This window comes from Taudactylus pleione, unplaced genomic scaffold (assembly GCF_031769625.1).
Source record: "Taudactylus pleione unplaced genomic scaffold, aTauple2 ptg000247l, whole genome shotgun sequence".
Lineage (NCBI taxonomy): Eukaryota > Metazoa > Chordata > Amphibia > Anura > Myobatrachidae > Taudactylus > Taudactylus pleione.
Window position 1 is genome coordinate 1,534,409 of NW_028284649.1, and position 17,854 is coordinate 1,552,262.

The 17,854-nt window shown below is 47.4% G+C and overlaps 1 protein-coding gene across 2 annotated transcripts in view; it reads right to left on the reverse strand.

Annotated features, from left to right (window-relative positions):
• Positions 1-17,630, reverse strand: part of EEFSEC (eukaryotic elongation factor, selenocysteine-tRNA specific) — a 175,338-nt gene extending 157,708 nt beyond the window's left edge. For both annotated transcript variants that reach the window (XM_088479854.1, XM_088479853.1), the window contains exon 1: positions 17,240-17,630. In XM_088479854.1, coding sequence (XP_088335980.1) covers positions 17,240-17,519 — 280 coding nt within the window. In that variant the 5' untranslated portion in view covers positions 17,520-17,630. The remainder of the gene's footprint in view (positions 1-17,239) is intronic.
• Positions 17,631-17,854: the final 224 nt, after the last annotated feature.

Consider the following 17,854-nt stretch of genomic DNA (forward strand, 5'->3'; position numbering starts at 1 on the left):
GTGCGACTTGTGCCACCGCACAGGGCACCGCAGGGCAGAGGGGCGCTGTTCGGGCCTTTCAATTTTTTTAATTATAATCATTCTCACTTGTAGCTTCCTCTTATTTTATCCCCAGCATCTCCTGGCCTCTCCTATCTCTTCCCTGGTCCTTCCCCATGAGGCCATGGCCCTCTCTCAGGTGCACTATATTATGTCCCTATTTATCCCCAGCATCTCCTGGCCTCTCCTATCTCTTCCCTGGCCCTTCCCCATGAGGCCATGGCCCTCTCTCAGGTGCACTATATTATGTCCCTATTTATCCCCAGCATCTCCTGGCCTCTCCTATCTCTTCCCTGGTCCTTCCCCATGAGGCCATGGCACTCTCTCAGGTGCACTACATTATGTCCCTATTTATCCCCAGCATCTCCTGGCCTCCCCTATCTCTTCCCTGGCCCTTCCCCATGAGGCCATGGCCCTCTCTCAGGTGCACTATATTATGTCCCTATTTATCCGCAGCATCTCCTGGCCTCCCCTATCTCTTCCCTGGCCCTTCCCCATGAGGCCATGGCCCTCTCTCAGGTGCACTATATTATGTCCCTATTTATCCCCAGCATCTCCTGCCCTCCCCTATCTCTTCCCTGGCCCTTCCCCATGAGGCCATGGCCCTCTCTCAGGTGCACTATATTATGTCCCTATTTATCCCCAGCATCTCCTGGCCTCCCCTATCTCTTCCCTGGCCCTTCCCCATGAGGCCATGGCCCTCTCTCAGGTGCACTATATTATGTCCCTATTTATCCCCAGCATGTCCTCGCCTCCCCTATCTCTTCCCTGGCCCTTCCCCATGAGGCCATGGCCCTCTCTCAGGTGCACTATATTATGTCCCTATTTATCCCCAGCATCTCCTGGCCTCCCCTATCTCTTCCCTGGCCCTTCCCCATGAGACCATGGCCCTCTCTCAGGTGCGCTATATTATGTCCCTATTTATCCCCAGCATCTCCTGGCCTCCCCTATCTCTTCCCTGACCCTTCCCCATGAGGCCATGGCCCTCTCTCAGGTGCGCTATATTATGTCCCTATTTATCCCCAGCATCTCCTGGCCTCCCCTATCTCTTCCCTGGCCCTTCCCCATGAGGCCATGGCCCTCTCTCAGGTGCACTATATTATGTCCCTATTCATCCCCAGCATCTCCTGGCCTCCCCTATCTCTTCCCTGGCCCTTCCCCATGAGGCCATGGCCCTCTCTCAGGTGCACTATATTATGTCCCTATTTATCCCCAGCATCTTCCCTGGCCCTTCCCCATTGGGCCATGGCCCTCTCTCAGGTGCACTATATTATGTCCCTATTCATCCCCAGCATCTCCTGGCCTCCCCTATCTCTTCCCTGGCCCTTCCCCATGAGGCCATGGCCCTCTCTCAGGTGCACTATATTATGTCCCTATTTATCCCCAGCATCTTCCCTGGCCCTTCCCCATTGGGCCATGGCCCTCTCTCAGGTGCACTATATTATGTCGCATCTCCTGGCCTCCCCTATCTCTTCCCTGGCCCTGCCCCATGAGGCCATGGCCCTTTTTCGGGAGGGTTTTGTCCCTATTTGAAAATTAGGGGGGGGGGGGGGGGGGGGCAATGCTCTTTCTGACTTAGGGCAACAAAAAGTCTAGTTACGGCTCTGGCAATCAGTATACACCGTGGCGCCAATTAAGAACTAGCAGAATACTATTTTGTTTCCCTCTCAGTTTTAATTTCTGCGCTTTAGAGAGGCTCTCTCAGACCAACAAGGTGAATCTACACAACAATGCCAAGTTACAGGAACCTCAGGTCACAGCCGAGGGCTAGCGAGTGTCCTTCCAGCATAAGAATATACAAAGATCTACTGATTATTTCATGGTCAGGCCCAGATTTATGGGAGGCCATCCAGGCCGAGCGCTCAGACAGCACAACCACGACGGGCTGCCTTTTCTGTTCCCATCAGCAGGCTTAGAATTCAGTATGCTTTATTAGGGTATCCATCTATATTATTAGAAATGGGGGAGTGGGTCTGTTGGTGCATCCATAATTCATGCCCGATAATTACTGATTTATCAGGCCACACTATCGTGAAATCCGATTTAACTCATTAAGTGGCCGCTTCCAGGAGCCAACAGATAGACCTCGAAAATATTTGGCAGGATGGTTTATAGGTCCCTCAATGGTCAAGGATCAGCCTGAATGGTTCTATATTCATTATTTGCACGGAAAGGTTTAATTGCCATAATGTGGAGTAAAGCAGAAGATATCATGCACATTTGGTGATATTCTTATGCCAACTCTCTGTGGGAGGAAATATTAACCAGAAACATGCATAAAGCTGCTAACTGCTTACACGTCTACCTGTTGTTAAGATGGACTTCAAATAGGCAGAAAGGTTTGTATTGCATTTCCTAGAGCAGGGGTCAGGGAACTTTTTTTACCTTTTACCCCAAAATATATTTAGATACGCCGACGTTACCCCCGTCATTTGAAAGGAAGGAAATCATAAAGAAGTGGCCCCGTAGTAGTGCCCCTATATAATGCCCCTGTAGTAGTGCCCCCATATAATGCCCCTGTAGTAGTGCCCCCATATAATGCCCCTATATAATGCCCCTGTAGTGCCGCTTGTACAAAGAAAAAAAAAAACACTTACCTTAACCGCACGGCTGCTCCTCGGAACTATGGGAGAGACGTCATGATGTCTCTCCCATAGAGCACATGGAGAGAGGCGGAAGCTGGAGTTCAGAAGAGAACTCCAGCCTCCAGCTAACGCGGCGCTGCAGGGAAGGAGCCGGGCGCCCGCTGGTAATAACATCTTAGCAGGCTTCCTTCCGGCTTAGAGCCTCCCTACGACACAGCCGGGCATGCACATGAATCATTCTATATTATAGAATGATTCATATGCATGCCCGGCTGTCCGTCCAGTAGCCCCAAGAATTAAATTTTTACCCCTGTTCCCCGACCACTGTCCTAGAGTTTGCCTCCCCCTCCCAACTGTCATTTTTCAAAAACAGCCTGTGAGATGAACAGTTGGGAGCTGATTGGCTGGTACCTTATCACTGTTCAATCTGTCTCTTAACACTGCTTAGTAAATAGACCCCTAAAGCTGCATACACACGTAAAGATTTTCTGTCCAACTAGTTGATTGGTTGGAATGAAAATGTGGTAACTTATGGGAGTAACTGAGGATCAGTAATTTGTTAATCATACACCTCGATTAAGGGACGTGTTTGTCCCGAAACGTTGGGCTATGTATTGATTTCAATACACGTTTGTTCTTCTACTACCAGTCTCTGAGTGCCGCTGCTTGTCTTTATGCTGTGTGTATATATATTATATATATATATAAAAAATCTATATTTATTTTTTTTATTATTGATTTTATTTAATTTTTTTTTTTTTTACTTCACAATTTTTGATAAAAGAAAAGCGACACGGACATCCGGCTTACTACAGGCAAACGTGACTTACGCACTCTTAGAAATTAAGTTACCCTGAGACATATGACCTAATCAAGAGATTCTCTGATCCCCAGCCAAAAAAGTAGCTGCACCGGTGAATAGGCAGACGTCAATCCTGCGCAGCACAGGAGATATGATAGATTAGATCACCCACGGCATTGATTCACTCGTCCTTTATTCCATTTAAATCTTAATTTGTTGCAGGCCGCAGCTAAGGAGATATTGGTGAATATTGAGAACAGAAATCAGTGGAGACTTTCAGGCAATAAGTTTCGTGCTGTAACGCTAGGTAACCTCAGGGGAGCAACTGGGGTTACCCACTTATGGTGTCCCTCAGCATATAGCCGCGGGAAACACTAGTTCATTCAGGAAAACCTTAAGCTGCATACACACACAACAATTTTTTGAACGATTATCATTAAACGATAATCGTTTGAAAAAATCGTTCACTTTCTGAGTCAAACGATGAACAATTATCGTTCATGCGCGTTCACGTGTGTAGTTCAGACTTGTCAACTGAACGATTTTCATTAAGTTAATATGCAAAAATCGTTTGCAGTTCCAAAAAATCGTTCACTACACTAAAAAAATCTGACAAAAAATCTGATAGAAAATCGTTCACAAAATCGTTGTTGTGCGTGTATGTACCTTTAAGCTGCATGCACACACAACAATTTTGTTACCAACGATTTTATGAACGATTTTCTGTCAGATTTTTTTAAAGTTGACAAGTCTGACTGAACTACAAACTACAAACGTTAACGAGCATGAACGATAATCGTTTGACTCAAAAAGTGAACGATTGTTTCAAACGATTATCGTTAAACGATATCGTTTAACGATAATCGTTCAAAAAATCGTTGTGTGTGTATGCAGCTTAAGTCATAGACCCAAATTTACTAAAGTAGAGATGTTGCCCATAGCAACCAATCAGATTCCAGCTATTATCCTCTAGAAGGTGCTAGATAAATAAGCAGAATGTGATTGGTTGCTAGTGGCAACACCCTAAAACCCCGCACTTTAGTGAATATACCCCTAGCAACCAAAAACCAACTCAATAGTACTGTAATCTTATCACCATTTTATGGAGGTAATGGGTTAAATAGACCCGACCTGCATACTAGTGCAAATCAGATTTCTGAATACTTTGAGATACGTTGAGAAGGCGGCCTTTTGTGGGCTGAACCACGAAATGCCTCATGCCTCAACAAGATCACTACGGATAGGCCGCATTCTCACAATCTCGCCATCATAACGCGAAATTAAGATTGTGTGCGAAGCTTGCAGCAGAAAGAAACCTAGAGATGTCGTTCACGGGGGAGGAGGGGTGCTGGGTGGAAGATGGCCGCTGTCACGGTGATTTGTGGAGGAAACTAAAATGGTATTTTCAGCATAATTACAAATGTGCAGAATGTTCCTCAAGTAAATTACCAGCTGAAGAGTAAGTGTTTTAATCTAATGAAACCATCGTTCCTATTGTCCTGTACCAAACCGCATGCAGGAGGCCAAATTATAATTCCCAGAACGTTAATCAGCAACAAGGTTGGAAAACGCACATACGATACCCAACGGCTTACATTTATTCTACACGCAGACACCAGATTTTGACCGCACATTTACTATTATCAGGACACCCTCCCAGCCCCAATACAATACTAATTTCAGCAGTCCTCCCGTCAGTACATTGCCATCTCACAGATTATATATATTCCTAATTAATGAGCTACTGTATTTGTAACACCAGGCCTGACCCCTGTACGCTACTGCACCTGTGTACAACAGCTGCTGTGCAAAATATGCCGGTGTCCCAGCCACCATGATTTGTATTGAAACCTTTTTGTTTTTACTGCGTACAGGAAAACAGGCGCAGGCTGTAACACGCCCTGAAAACGGTTGTGACACGCCTGCGTTCTTTGCCGACCACTTCCTGTTACCTCCCCAAAACGCTCCGTGACTGTCGATCACACTGGGGGCGATTCAATTCAACCCGAATTGAATAGCGTCGGGAGCGAGCTCCCAGAGCTATTCAATTCAGTGCGCTGTGTGGTCGGAGAATGCCGGTTATCGCTGTCATCGCGCCTTAACAAGGGTGTTAAGGCGCGGTAACCGGCAGTCTCTGACCAAAGTGCCGGGCACGCAGCTGTTAGCGCCACGCTATGTAGAAAAACAGCCGCGCACCCGGCACTTTGGTCGGATTTCTCTTCAAATCCCCAGGAGGGTGTGAGAAGAAATCCTTAGCGCACCCAAACAGCGCGGTGTATTGAATAGGTCCGGGATTCCCTCCCCTCGCTATTCAATAGTGCGTTGAATTGAATTCCCCCCACTGTGAGTAAAGAGTTGCATCGAGCGACTATGGTATAGTACCTTGACGCATGCGCAGATTACCGATAATTGCGCAACTGCGAAAATATCAGCATTGCGTACAACTCTCAATCAAGGAGACTATTGGCTCAGAAGCAACCACCAGGGTTTATGGTTTCGTTTTTCATTTATTATTGTTGCATAGTAGTTTATTTTATATTTTATTTTCTATGTATAATATTAGGAGGAACGGGGCAGCAAAAAAATGATAGAGGGAAAAAAAATACCGTTATTACTGGCCCCTCCTATTGTCACTTTACCAAATTAGTATAACCCTTAAAATGTACCAATAATGTATCAATGTCTGCTAAGCACAGGGGGTATAGTTACTAAAGAGAGAGTTTGGGAAGTGGAGGTGTGGCTTAACATTTAACTAGCACCTTCTAGAGGATAATAGCTGGAATCTGATTGGTTGCTATGGGCAACATCTCCACTTCTAAAAACCTGCACTTTAGTAAATATATCCCAGGGTTACCAAATACGTAGTTTATACAAGGAATGACAAATTGCAGGGAGCAGCTGTAGATAGCGTCGGCAGATAGATTCAGTGTAACCTGCTGACTGTAGGGGAGATCAGCAGCAGACCCCCTGATGTGAAAGACAAACATATCAAAGGAAAATATGATTTTTCCTTACAGCTTTCTAATACACCTTTCACACTGCCAGCAACATCCTGGGTTATTTCACGTGAACACGCAGCAACCCAGGATATTGTGCAGTGCGAGTTGAACGGAAGAGCCAACGTTTGAAGATGATCTCATTGGCGCTGACCTGGGATGGACCAGTGTACAAAATCCTGGGTGCAACCCAGGAGTGCGATATGAAAGGGGTATGGGTTTCCCGAAAGTGGGGGAGCCCTTGGTCACGTCACCGATTTGTCACCGTAGAATTTCCTCAGCTCAGCAGAGGAGTCAGGAGTTTCCCACAGGCTTGCACACTGCATTCACTTTGAACAGCATGGCCAGCAAACGAGGGTGGCCAAGGACATCTTTAATTGATAGGGCCCATAATTGGTAGCCAGGGTCGGGGTATGCTGCCACGGGCTGGAGAGCACGTTTATCTTACTGAGGTGCCAGCACAACCCCACCTGCTGCTGCTGGGGATTTACTATACACGAATGGAAACCAATGATGTCCAAAAGGTATTTTTTCCACCTCAATGTAATATAACTTTCTGCTTTATATACTCTCTACTGCAACTTCCCTCCACACCTGGCATAGATTACATGACTACCACCAGTGGGCCCGATTCATTACCGATCACAACGGCGATTATGCACGCAATCGGACGATTGTTGCGTTCTGCGCATGTACGAACCGGCCATTGCGATCAGACAGACCCATTGGTGAGTGATTGACAGGAAGTGCCGTTTCTGGGTGGTGATGGGGTATGGTGGGCGAAACACAGGCGTGCCAGTGCGTTGAATGCCATTGCAGGAGCATGCATAAACTATTCACTGCGATGCCATAATCGCCAGTGTGAGGTGTCATAGCGTGCAATGAAGTTACCAATTCCTGAATAAGGTCAGAGCTTGTGTAAGTGTGTGTGAGGCTGCGATGGTACTCCATGTTACCGATGGTTTCACAGTCTTGCTAAGGATTACGGATGTGTGTAAGGTAAAGCGGGCGTCCTTGTGTTGTGCTGAGGCAGCATGGCGATCGCAATGGATTAGCATACTATCGCAGTCAGAGTACGTGCGTAATCGCTATTGCAATCGCGTTGCGATACATAATGAATCTAGCCCAGTGTTCTAACTCTATGTCTTTATATTAAGTACATGGAATCATTTTCATTGCCCTTGCATCTGACACAGCTCAGCTCTGCTGTGTGCATTGCTCTGTGTAGCCATCATAATATGTCTTTATATATTATAGGGTATGTATTAAATATTGAACAGAGGGTATATGCAAAAAAAAAAAAAGTAAAAAACCTCTTTAAGGCAGTAACACAAATGTAATGAGTCTATAATAAATATGACTAAAGACAAAATAAAGCACAACAAAGAGCGGTACGAGGGACAGCGGATCCGCATTGAACTCATTCAGTTCCACTCCGCATCCATTTAAACTGCTGTTGGCAGACAGAACAAACTGTAAAAAAAAAAATAATAATGAGAAAAGCGATGGCTGTAGCTGATTACGCTCAATTACATGCAGGAAACACAAAGGAGGGAACCGTCCTGCAAGAAGGAGCCATTGATATGTCACTGTGACCTGCTCCCACTCAGGAGACTCACTTCTTCAGAGAATGGCCCATTGTCTCCTCGTGTCCTTTCCGTGGGAAACGCAAGAAGAGACTTCTACACTTGTCACGTGGTAAATCACGATAAATAAATGTAGTTCTCTATAGGGCACTTACGCTCTGTGATGTATTTCCCACCTCCTTTAGATTACAGGGGCAATTCAATTCTCGCCAGTGCGCCCTTCGGAACGGTATGAAGTTAGTATCCCGGCAGTTGGGATGTCGACTCTCGGAATACCGGCGGCGGAATCCCAAAAGCAGCCGGAATCCCGGAGCCAGAATCCCAACGGTAAGTATTACAGTTAGGTTTAGGGTTAGGCTGCGGGGAGTAGTTTGGGTTAGGCAAGAGGGGGGGTAAGGGTTAGGCTGTGAGGGGGGGGGTTAGGCTGCGAGGGGGGGAAGTTTCGGTTAGGCTGCGACGGGGAGGTTAGGGTTAGGCTTGCGATTGGGGGGGGTTAGGCTGCGGGGGGAGGGTTAGGGTACTTACCTAGTTGTTTCGGGATTTTGACTGTCAGGATGCCGTTGCTTTTATGGAGATGGCCGGCGTCCCGACCGCAGGGATCCCGTACACAACCCTTCGGAACATTAGCGAAGGCAATCTGTTGCGATTGTATCTTCGCTCATTTTTCCCCGCACCCAACAGAGGCGCAGAGGCACGTGATCAGGAATTCCGTCCTGTAATAAGCTGTAACATGCGCAGAAGGACAGCGCTGCGAGTCACATCGCCCCCGTAAAGTCTATTAACCACTTAACTGGCGATATTTCCGGCAAAACCGGCCAGATACTGCTGGGTCTGCAGGAGAGTCCGGGCAGTCAGAGGAGATCTATTCTGCACCATGAGTAGAACAAATTTCCTCTTCAAAAACTCACGGGGCGGTGCGGTCGCACATTCTCAGCTGACGCACAGCCGGCTGCGTTCGCATCCCATGTGACCAGGTCAGTGAAGTGGCTGCTAAACAGGACCCTCTCTTCTGCTTAATTGTATGTTTCTGTCTTGTTCTTCTAATACATCCAGTTTGTCTCCCTGCTTGTTCGGCAGTAAGGAATATGAACTGTGCCGACATAACAAAATGGAAATAACCACGGGGCAGTCTTGCGCAAACTGCTCGTGTCAGGTCAAGCTGTAATTTGCCAGCTGGGTACAGTTAAGGATTTTGACAGGACCATTCTTATCGTGCTGCAGCCATTCTGTTGTAGATTTACGCGAGTGTTAAGAATCATCGTCACGCTGCATGAGCAATAAACCATTAAGCTTTGGCTCAAAGATGGACTCAGACATTCTTTTACAGATTAACCTTGGGCAATCCACGTTTCATTGTCAGTGCACACTAAAGATGACTAGTAGCAAAGCAGGTGTACACCTAGGTGGCAGGCATTTTACATGGTCAATGAAAGATGCATATTTCTCTGCATATGGGGGAATACGGAATCGGTATGTTATACGATGGACGTCAGCCCGGCGGATGAAATACCGACGCAGGAAGGTCGGCATATGGAGATCCCGACAGGGTAATTATAAATGCGATCCCTAACCCCCTCCCCCCCCCTAATCCTAACCCTCCCTTAGGGGTGCTTAACCCTAACCTCCCCCCTAGTGCCTAACCCTAACCCCCCTCCCCACACCCTAAACCTCCCAGGGTGGTGCCTAACCCTAAACTCCACCCGGGGGTGCCTAACCCTAACCTCCCCTTCCCCTAGCCTAACCCTGTCCCCCCAGGAGACCCCAAACCTAATCCTCCACCCGCGGCTATCCGCTCCCAATGACCAGCTTACCTAATGACGCCTATCATTAGTCCCATGCCGCGATTTCACTGTCGGGAAGCTGGCGGTCGGCATTTCGACAGCCGGCTTCCTGACTACATACCGGGAAGACACATTTTTTCCATGCACACATCTTTGGAGCAACAAACACCCAATTTACTTCCAACCCTGGATGAGCCCTATATACCTGACGGCAGGGTGCCTAGGTGCACACTAAACCATGGATCGGTCAGCAGACCAATCCGCCCTCTGAGCTGAGTTTTGGTGGCATGTCAGGGCAGGACTGAAATACATATACCCCTTTTACACCAAACAAATAACCCGGGTTATTGCCAGGTCGATCCGGGTTGAGGCTCTGTGTGAACGGCTCCCAAAAAAATAACCCGGGTCGATTTACCGGGCAATCTTACTCGGGTTGAGAGCAGGGTTGAACACGGGTTGTTCCCGGGTCATGAGGCAGTGTAAACGGGTGCTACCCTGCTTATTTGACCCGGCTAGCACCGAAAGATGCTGATTGGAGCTTCTGGGGCGCTGGCAGATGATGTCATTTGTCAGTGCCCTGCAGAGAGAGACGCAGATGAAGCCATCGCTTGCCTGCCTAACCTCCTGCACCACAGTAGCCTGACCAGCAGCCACAAAAGCAGGCAGGCACACAGCCTGCCACAGCCAGAACAGCACCTGCACCACAGCCTGACCAGCAGCCACAAACGCAGGTGATACACAGCCTGCCACAGCCAGAACTGCAGCCTGCACACAGCCTGACCAGCAGCCACAAATACAGGCTGATACACAGCCTGCCACAGCCAGAACAGCAACCTGTACCACAGCCTGACCAGCAGCCACAAACGCAGGCAGGCACACAGCCTGCCACAGCCAGAACAGCAGCCTGCACCACAGCCTGACCAGCAGCTACAAACGCAGGTGATACACAGCCTGCCACAGCCAGAACTGCAGCCTGCACCACAGCCTGACCAGCAGCCACAAGCACAGGCTGATACACAGCCTGCCACAGCCAGAACAGCAGCCTGCACCACAGCCTGACCAGCAGCCACAAACACAGACTGATACACAGCCTGCCACAGCCAGAACAGCAACCTGCACCACAGCCTGACCAGCAGCCACAAGCACAGGCTGATACACAGCCTGCCACAGCCAGAACTGCAGCCTGCACCACAGCCTGACCAGCAGCCACAAAAGCAGGCAGGCACACAGCCTGCCACAGCCAGAACAGCACCCTGTAGCAATGCTGTAAGCAGTCCCCACCCCTCTCTTTGTTGCCTTTTGTGACCATCTTTGTCAGACCTTAAAACAGACCATTTTTAATGACTTCTATAGAGAAAAGCAGGGATTACCCGGGTTCAGTGTAAACGGGGGCAAACCCCGGGAATAACCCGGGTCGAGTTGCAGTGTAAACGGGGTCTGAAGCAGAGTTCGACCCGGGATTGACCAGTGTTCAAATTCCAGGGTCGGACCCGGGATTTTGGTGTAAAAGGGGTAATATTTTACTCACTCAGATGGTGGGGGAGATGTATCAAGCCTTTGGGGTGATTCAATTATTTGGTACACCTGTAGTTCCCATCTAAAGTGACGGGGGATGTTCAATTGTTTGCTGAGCTGGTAGCAACAGGTGCGTTCTCGCACCCGAAATGCACAGTATTAACAGCGTAAAGCGGCTTCTCCTGTGCAAAGTGCCACATAAGGCACCCAAAAAAGGCGGGCAGGCTGTAGTTAAGACGCCCCAAAATTCTTACTTTGGGCAGATTTCTGCTTGAACCTCAGGAGGCTGAGAGCAGAAATCGGAGATAAGTAATGGGAGCCCAAAACACGTGAACACGTGAACGTGAACAGCTCCCAACAACTTCAGACGGGAGCTGAGGGCGTCCAAAACAATTTCATCACCCCCCCCCCCCCTTTAATAGAGAGAGAGTGGAAACTTTGCCCAAAGCAACTAATCAGCTGGTGTCATTTATCTAGCACAGTGTAATGATATGACAGACAAAAGCTTATTGGTTGCTATGGGAAACTTTTGCCACTTTAGTGCGCTCTAAGGCTTGATACACCCCCCCCCCCCATATCTGAAAGCTTAAACGTCGGGGTTTAGCAGTCATCGAAGGCACGTTAAGTAATAGCACAAATTCCCAAACCTCTCCTTACCCGTTTCAATGAACTGGGGGCCAATTGGCGTTTGTGTTTTTTTTAACAACATCACTTCGGCTCTGAATCAGGGCGGTTTTTTTTTGTTTATTTTTTTACCCGGCCTCCTGGCCGCTCGCTAAGCTGTGGGAGACCACCCACAGCTTTTGTGAGTGGCCAGGTGATGGTCGCAATGGTCGCGACAAAACCCTCTAATAGAGCCAGAAGCTCACTACTGACATCACGGGAACGCCTCCATTTGGCCAGCCACACAAAACGGGGCGAGCTGTCGATCAATATCGACAGCCGCCCCATTTTGTTGTGAGCCCCGGAGAGAGTGATTTCTCACTCGTGCGTGCGCACTGCCCGGCCATCGACCCGCTTGCGAGTGGGTCTAAATCAGGCTCTTAGTTCAATCAGAACAGACAACATGTCAGAAAACGAGTGGGACAGATAAACGACACGCCGACATATGAGCCTTTGTAGCCCAATAGGAATCTGAACGCTGCCCTTGATTGACAGATGAGGCAACGCACAGTTGTGGGATAGAGAGAGAGAGTCCTTCTGTTTTCTTGGTCAGTATACCGCATATAAAAACATACAGATAACCCATAGGTGCTATATAAGGAAAACCGGCTGAGGATTAATAAAATCGAAGTATCACATATTGCATGAGCGAGGCTAGAAGTGGAATAGTATCAATAGAAGCAATATGAAAATTATATATTTACTGATTTCCACAATAAAAATTATTTCTTGACGACAGCCAAACACTCACTGCCAATTAGAAAGACGGAGCTGTTGCTAAGAGCAAGCAGGGCCATACAATCCGACTTGTACCCCTTCTCCCTGGTGCAGTGAGAGCGAGTTCCCCCAGACTACACTAGAACCAGAAGTAGCACCTCCACACTCAGGACCACACACTAGTTGAGGGGTAGGGGGTATACGGAATTAGAACCTGATGCACGCTAGTGCACTGCTGAACGCAGATTCCCGGTGTGTGGGAATCTGAGTAGGGCCCATTCTATGAGCGTGCAGAATGGGTCCTGCTAACTCGCTCACAGACTGGCAGCAGACTGTTTCTGTCGCCGTCGTTGCGGGGGAGGGAAGAAGCCAAAATCGCTGACGGAGATTTCCTGGCCTCTTCCCCAAAACTGAGGAGGCCGGCTGCGGGACCCCATGGGTCACCGCAGCCGGCCGATGGTAGGCAGATTATCCGATGCTGCGTTGGACAACGCAGCTCGGATAAGTAATGCACAGGAGGCTCCTGCTGCAATTCCATATCTAGCTAACCAAGGGGAAGGGAAGGGGGAAATGTAATTCGAGCACAGGATCTAATTTAATTTTCAGATAGATAGTATCCAACAAACATATAAATGAGTTTATCCATAGTTTCGTCCACAATTAGTATGATAGTATCCCAGCATGGGTAATAGAAAGTAACATTAGTGGAGGTGCTCCCCTTGAGAGTATGAGTGTAGACAGAAAGAGGAAAGAGAAAACGTTTTGGGTCCGAGCAGGCCTATACCTGCACATGTATTTTTAATGTATAACCAATAAAAGTTATTTATTAATTTTTATGGAATTGTGATACATCTGGTATACAAGAGTGCCCCTAAAAAGAGAGTTCTCTTTCCTCTTTGTCTGCATTTCCATATCTGCAAGGATCGCAATTGCAAAGCTGCTTGCGAGTATACATCATATATCTATAGCCTGCGTGCCTACATCATATATCTATAGCCTGCGTGCCTACATCATATATCTATAGCCTGCGTGCCTACATCATATATCTATAGCCTGCGTGCCTACATCATATATCTATAGCCTGCATGCCTACATCATATATCTATAGCCTGCGTGCCTACATCATATATCTATAGCCTGCGTGCCTACATCATATATCTATAGCCTGCGTGCCTACATCATATATCTATAGCCTGCGTGCCTACATCATATATCTATAGCCTGCGTGCCTACATCATATATCTATAGCCTGCGTGCCTACATCATATATCTATAGCCTGCGTGCCTACATCATGTATCTATAGCCTGCGTGCCTACATCATGTATCTATAGCCTGCGTGCCTACATCATATATCTATAGCCTGCGTGCCTACATCATGTATCTATAGCCTGCGTGCCTACATCATGTATCTATAGCCTGCGTGCCTACATCATATATCTATAGCCTGCGTGCCTACATCATATATCTATAGCCTGCGTGCCTACATCATATATCTATAGCCTGCGTGCCTACATCATATATCTATAGCCTGCGTGCCTACATCATATATCTATAGCCTGCGTGCCTACATCATATATCTATAGCCTGCGTGCCTACATCATATATCTATAGCCTGCGTGCCTACATCATATATCTATAGCCTGCGTGCCTACATCATATATCTATAGCCTGCGTGCCTACATCATATATCTATAGCCTGCGTGCCTACATCATATATCTATAGCCTGCGTGCCTACATCATATATCTATAGCCTGCGTGGAGCTTTGCAGTTACGATCCTTGCCGAATCAGGCCCTTAGTCAGCTAGCACCCTGCACCTGCCACAACCCATGCAGTTCCTCTATCCTGCCTGAGGTGTCGCTCTCTTCTCTGATGCTTCTAGCACACTCATCTACTGCAACAAGCTGCTGAGATTAAGCAGTTTGTGTGCTAGAAGCACCAGGGCAGAGAGTGACACCCCAGGCAGGAGAGAGGAACTGCACAGGTTTTAACAGGTGCAGGGAGCTAGAATTAACACTAGGGCTACCAATTTCCTACTGGGTGCACATTATGTCATGATTAAAGCTAAATGCACACAGACACATCTGGCAACACTAGGATCTAATGGTGCATACACAGGGGACGATTTTGTAACCAACGATTTTCTTTCAGATTTTCCCTTGAAAAAGTGAACGATTTTTTGAAGTGTAACGAATGATTTTTTTGAACGATGAGCGAATAATGTTCCTTCCCTTAATAAAAATCGTCATGTTGGACAGTCCGAAATGGACGATGAACGATAACGCTCAGCGCTCGCGAGCGGGTCTGAATCAGGCCCTAAGGGTACACACTTTGACAATGTATCAGTCTCAGAGCGGCCGATCAGTTAGCTTTACACCCTTACCTATCGGCCGCTCGATGTGTCTGGGCTGACGTCACAACTGGGCAGGCATGATTTGCCCACCCAGTTGAAATGTCAGCGGTCCCCGCAGCCAATGTACGGGCAGTCGGTGGGTCGCCCGTACACACAACCAGATGTATATATTTTTCAGATATATTAGCATCGGCTGTGCTACAGAGCCGGCCTGATACGTCTGAACAACGACACTCAAAGACATATCGGGTGTACACACTCGCCAATGCACTCACGATATATTGCTCAGTGATTGATCAATATCTCGCCATGGGCCATATTCAATATGGGGCGAAAATTCTGAGGTCGGACTTATCGACGTTCTTTGCAGGGATAAAGTATTGGGCGCAGCCACACTTATCCCTGCATTCAATTAGGATCCAGAGAAAATGGGACCCGGCGGAAAGGTAAATATCGAAAAGTCCTGGGAATTTTCGGGAAATCATCCTGGCACCCCCCTAAAGATGGTCTGACATAGGGGATCACTATGGGTACCCCCTATTTGGCCTGCTGAAAGTAGTCAGGGTTTTTAAATAGCTGCGGCAGGTGCATAAACACAGCTTTGGTAGAAGTGATGAAGAATAGCACTTAGGTTGTTTTTTTAAATAACTAGTCCCATCAAATTTGGGGTACATGAAAATGGGTGCAAGCATATTTTTAAGTCTCTAAAGTTATTTTTTAAAATTCTTCAAAAATGCACCTGTCACTATCAGCCGCATTCTAGAAAACACCTGCCGCATACTTGGGGACCCCCCGTTAATCAATTTCGCTAGTTTAAAACTTTGTTCCCCAATATATTTTTTTTTCACCCCCAAAAAGAAAAGTACATTTTTTTGGGGTGTCCAGAGGATTTTTTTTTTTTTTAAATTTTGACACAGACTACTTTTAGGGGACATTAAAAAGGCTGCAGGCCATTTTATTTTATTCTACACCCCTAAACCCCAATTCTGCACTTTTTTTCACCATGTGTTACATGGTGAAAACTTATCCCCGCTTTTGAACAGAGTTTTCGCACCTGCGAAAAGTCTTTGAAATTGAATACGGGGATAATTGAAACAGATGAAAATGACGTCATCGGCAAACAATTATCGCCAATAACGGCTTTTCGCGGCCTAATCGAATACCCCCCCAAGTGTGTACCCAGCAACAACTCCCCGACCTCAAGGCGCGACAACACAACTCCCCGACCTCAAGGCGCGACAACACAACTCCCCGACCTCAAGGCGCGACAACACAACTCCCCGACCTCAAGGCGCGACAACACAACTCCCCGACCTCAAGGCGCGACAACACAACTCCCCAAGCAGTGATATTAGGGGGTTTATTTACCAAGTGTTAGGTTGTGACCAATATTTAAAAGGGCAATGCTTTTACTAGCAAGTCGCAGCTAGTAACAGCATTGCCCTTTTAAATATTGATCATAAACACGAACAGAAGTGACGGATTTTACAACACGATACTTCGTAAATAAACCCCTTGAACTTTCTGACTACAAGCAGTGACATCAGAACTCTCCGAATAGATGTAATGACATTAGAACTTATTTCCCACTCGGCCCTAATGGTGTAGAGTTTGCATGCTCTCCACATTCTTGCGTGATTTTATACCGGTATGCTAATTAGCTCCCAACAAAAAGTAACCCTAGTGTGTGTAACTGTGTATGTATGTACGGGGGTGTGTACATGTGGTAGGGAATATAGAGTGTTATGGGGCCCATCCATCAGCGATGGATTGCAGTGATCCGGCATCGCAGAAATCCAACATTGTGTATTTTCCCGATTTGACGATCGCGATCAAAAAATGATAGCGATCGTCAAATCGGCGACATTTAAAATGGAAAATGTCTGCGATCCGGCGACGGATAGCAGAACATCGATGGTGGGAGGACGGCGTTCCCACCCGGAAACGCCGGCACTTCCCATCTCATCGCCGGATAGCAAAACCCGATGTATGGCCACCTTAAGATCCACTGGGGCAGGGATTGATGTAAAAAATCCTATACTCTCCATAAAGCGTTTCGGAATATGTGTGCGCTAAATAACTTACAATACATATATATTAATAATACATGGAATTATCCAAATATTTTAACTTCCCATCTATCATGATGGTGATTATTATTCTGACAGGCCACTAGGGCTTTGGAGCAAGGACACACTCACCCCCTATGATGGTCCTGATGAGGGAGGCATGACCCGGGCAGTCCACCAGTGTGAACTGGAGGCTCCGGTAGCCGGTGCCGGTCAGGTGCTCCGGGAGCGGAACGGTGAAGGAGGAGAAGCCGAGGTCCAGCGTGATACCCCTCTCCCGGCTCTGGGGGTTCTTGTCAAAGGCAGCGGTGGAGGCCGTGGTGCTGAGCGCCCTGGCCAGGGAAGTCTTCCCGCTGTCTATGTGACCCAGGACCCCCACATTAAAGTTCAGCGTCTCCCCCTCTGCCGCCATGCGTTCCAGCGTGGTCGCTTCCGCGTTGTGTCACACTTTACACTGTACCGGGCGGAAACACAGCTCCAGTACATCAGTTCCGTCCTCAGTGCAACGTGACAGGCCAGTCATGCTCTCACTCACCATTGCTGGGCGATCACTGATTATTCTTTTCCCATATGCAGAATATTAATGGCAGAATAATCACTATTAAACCCCTGTCTTTGTCATGCACCAAACTAAATCCCTAAAATAGAAGTTAATATGTATCCATCAACACATATACGTCATATAGAAATGTATAATTATTATTATTATTATTTTTTTTTTTTTCCAATCAAGTATTCAGTGAAATG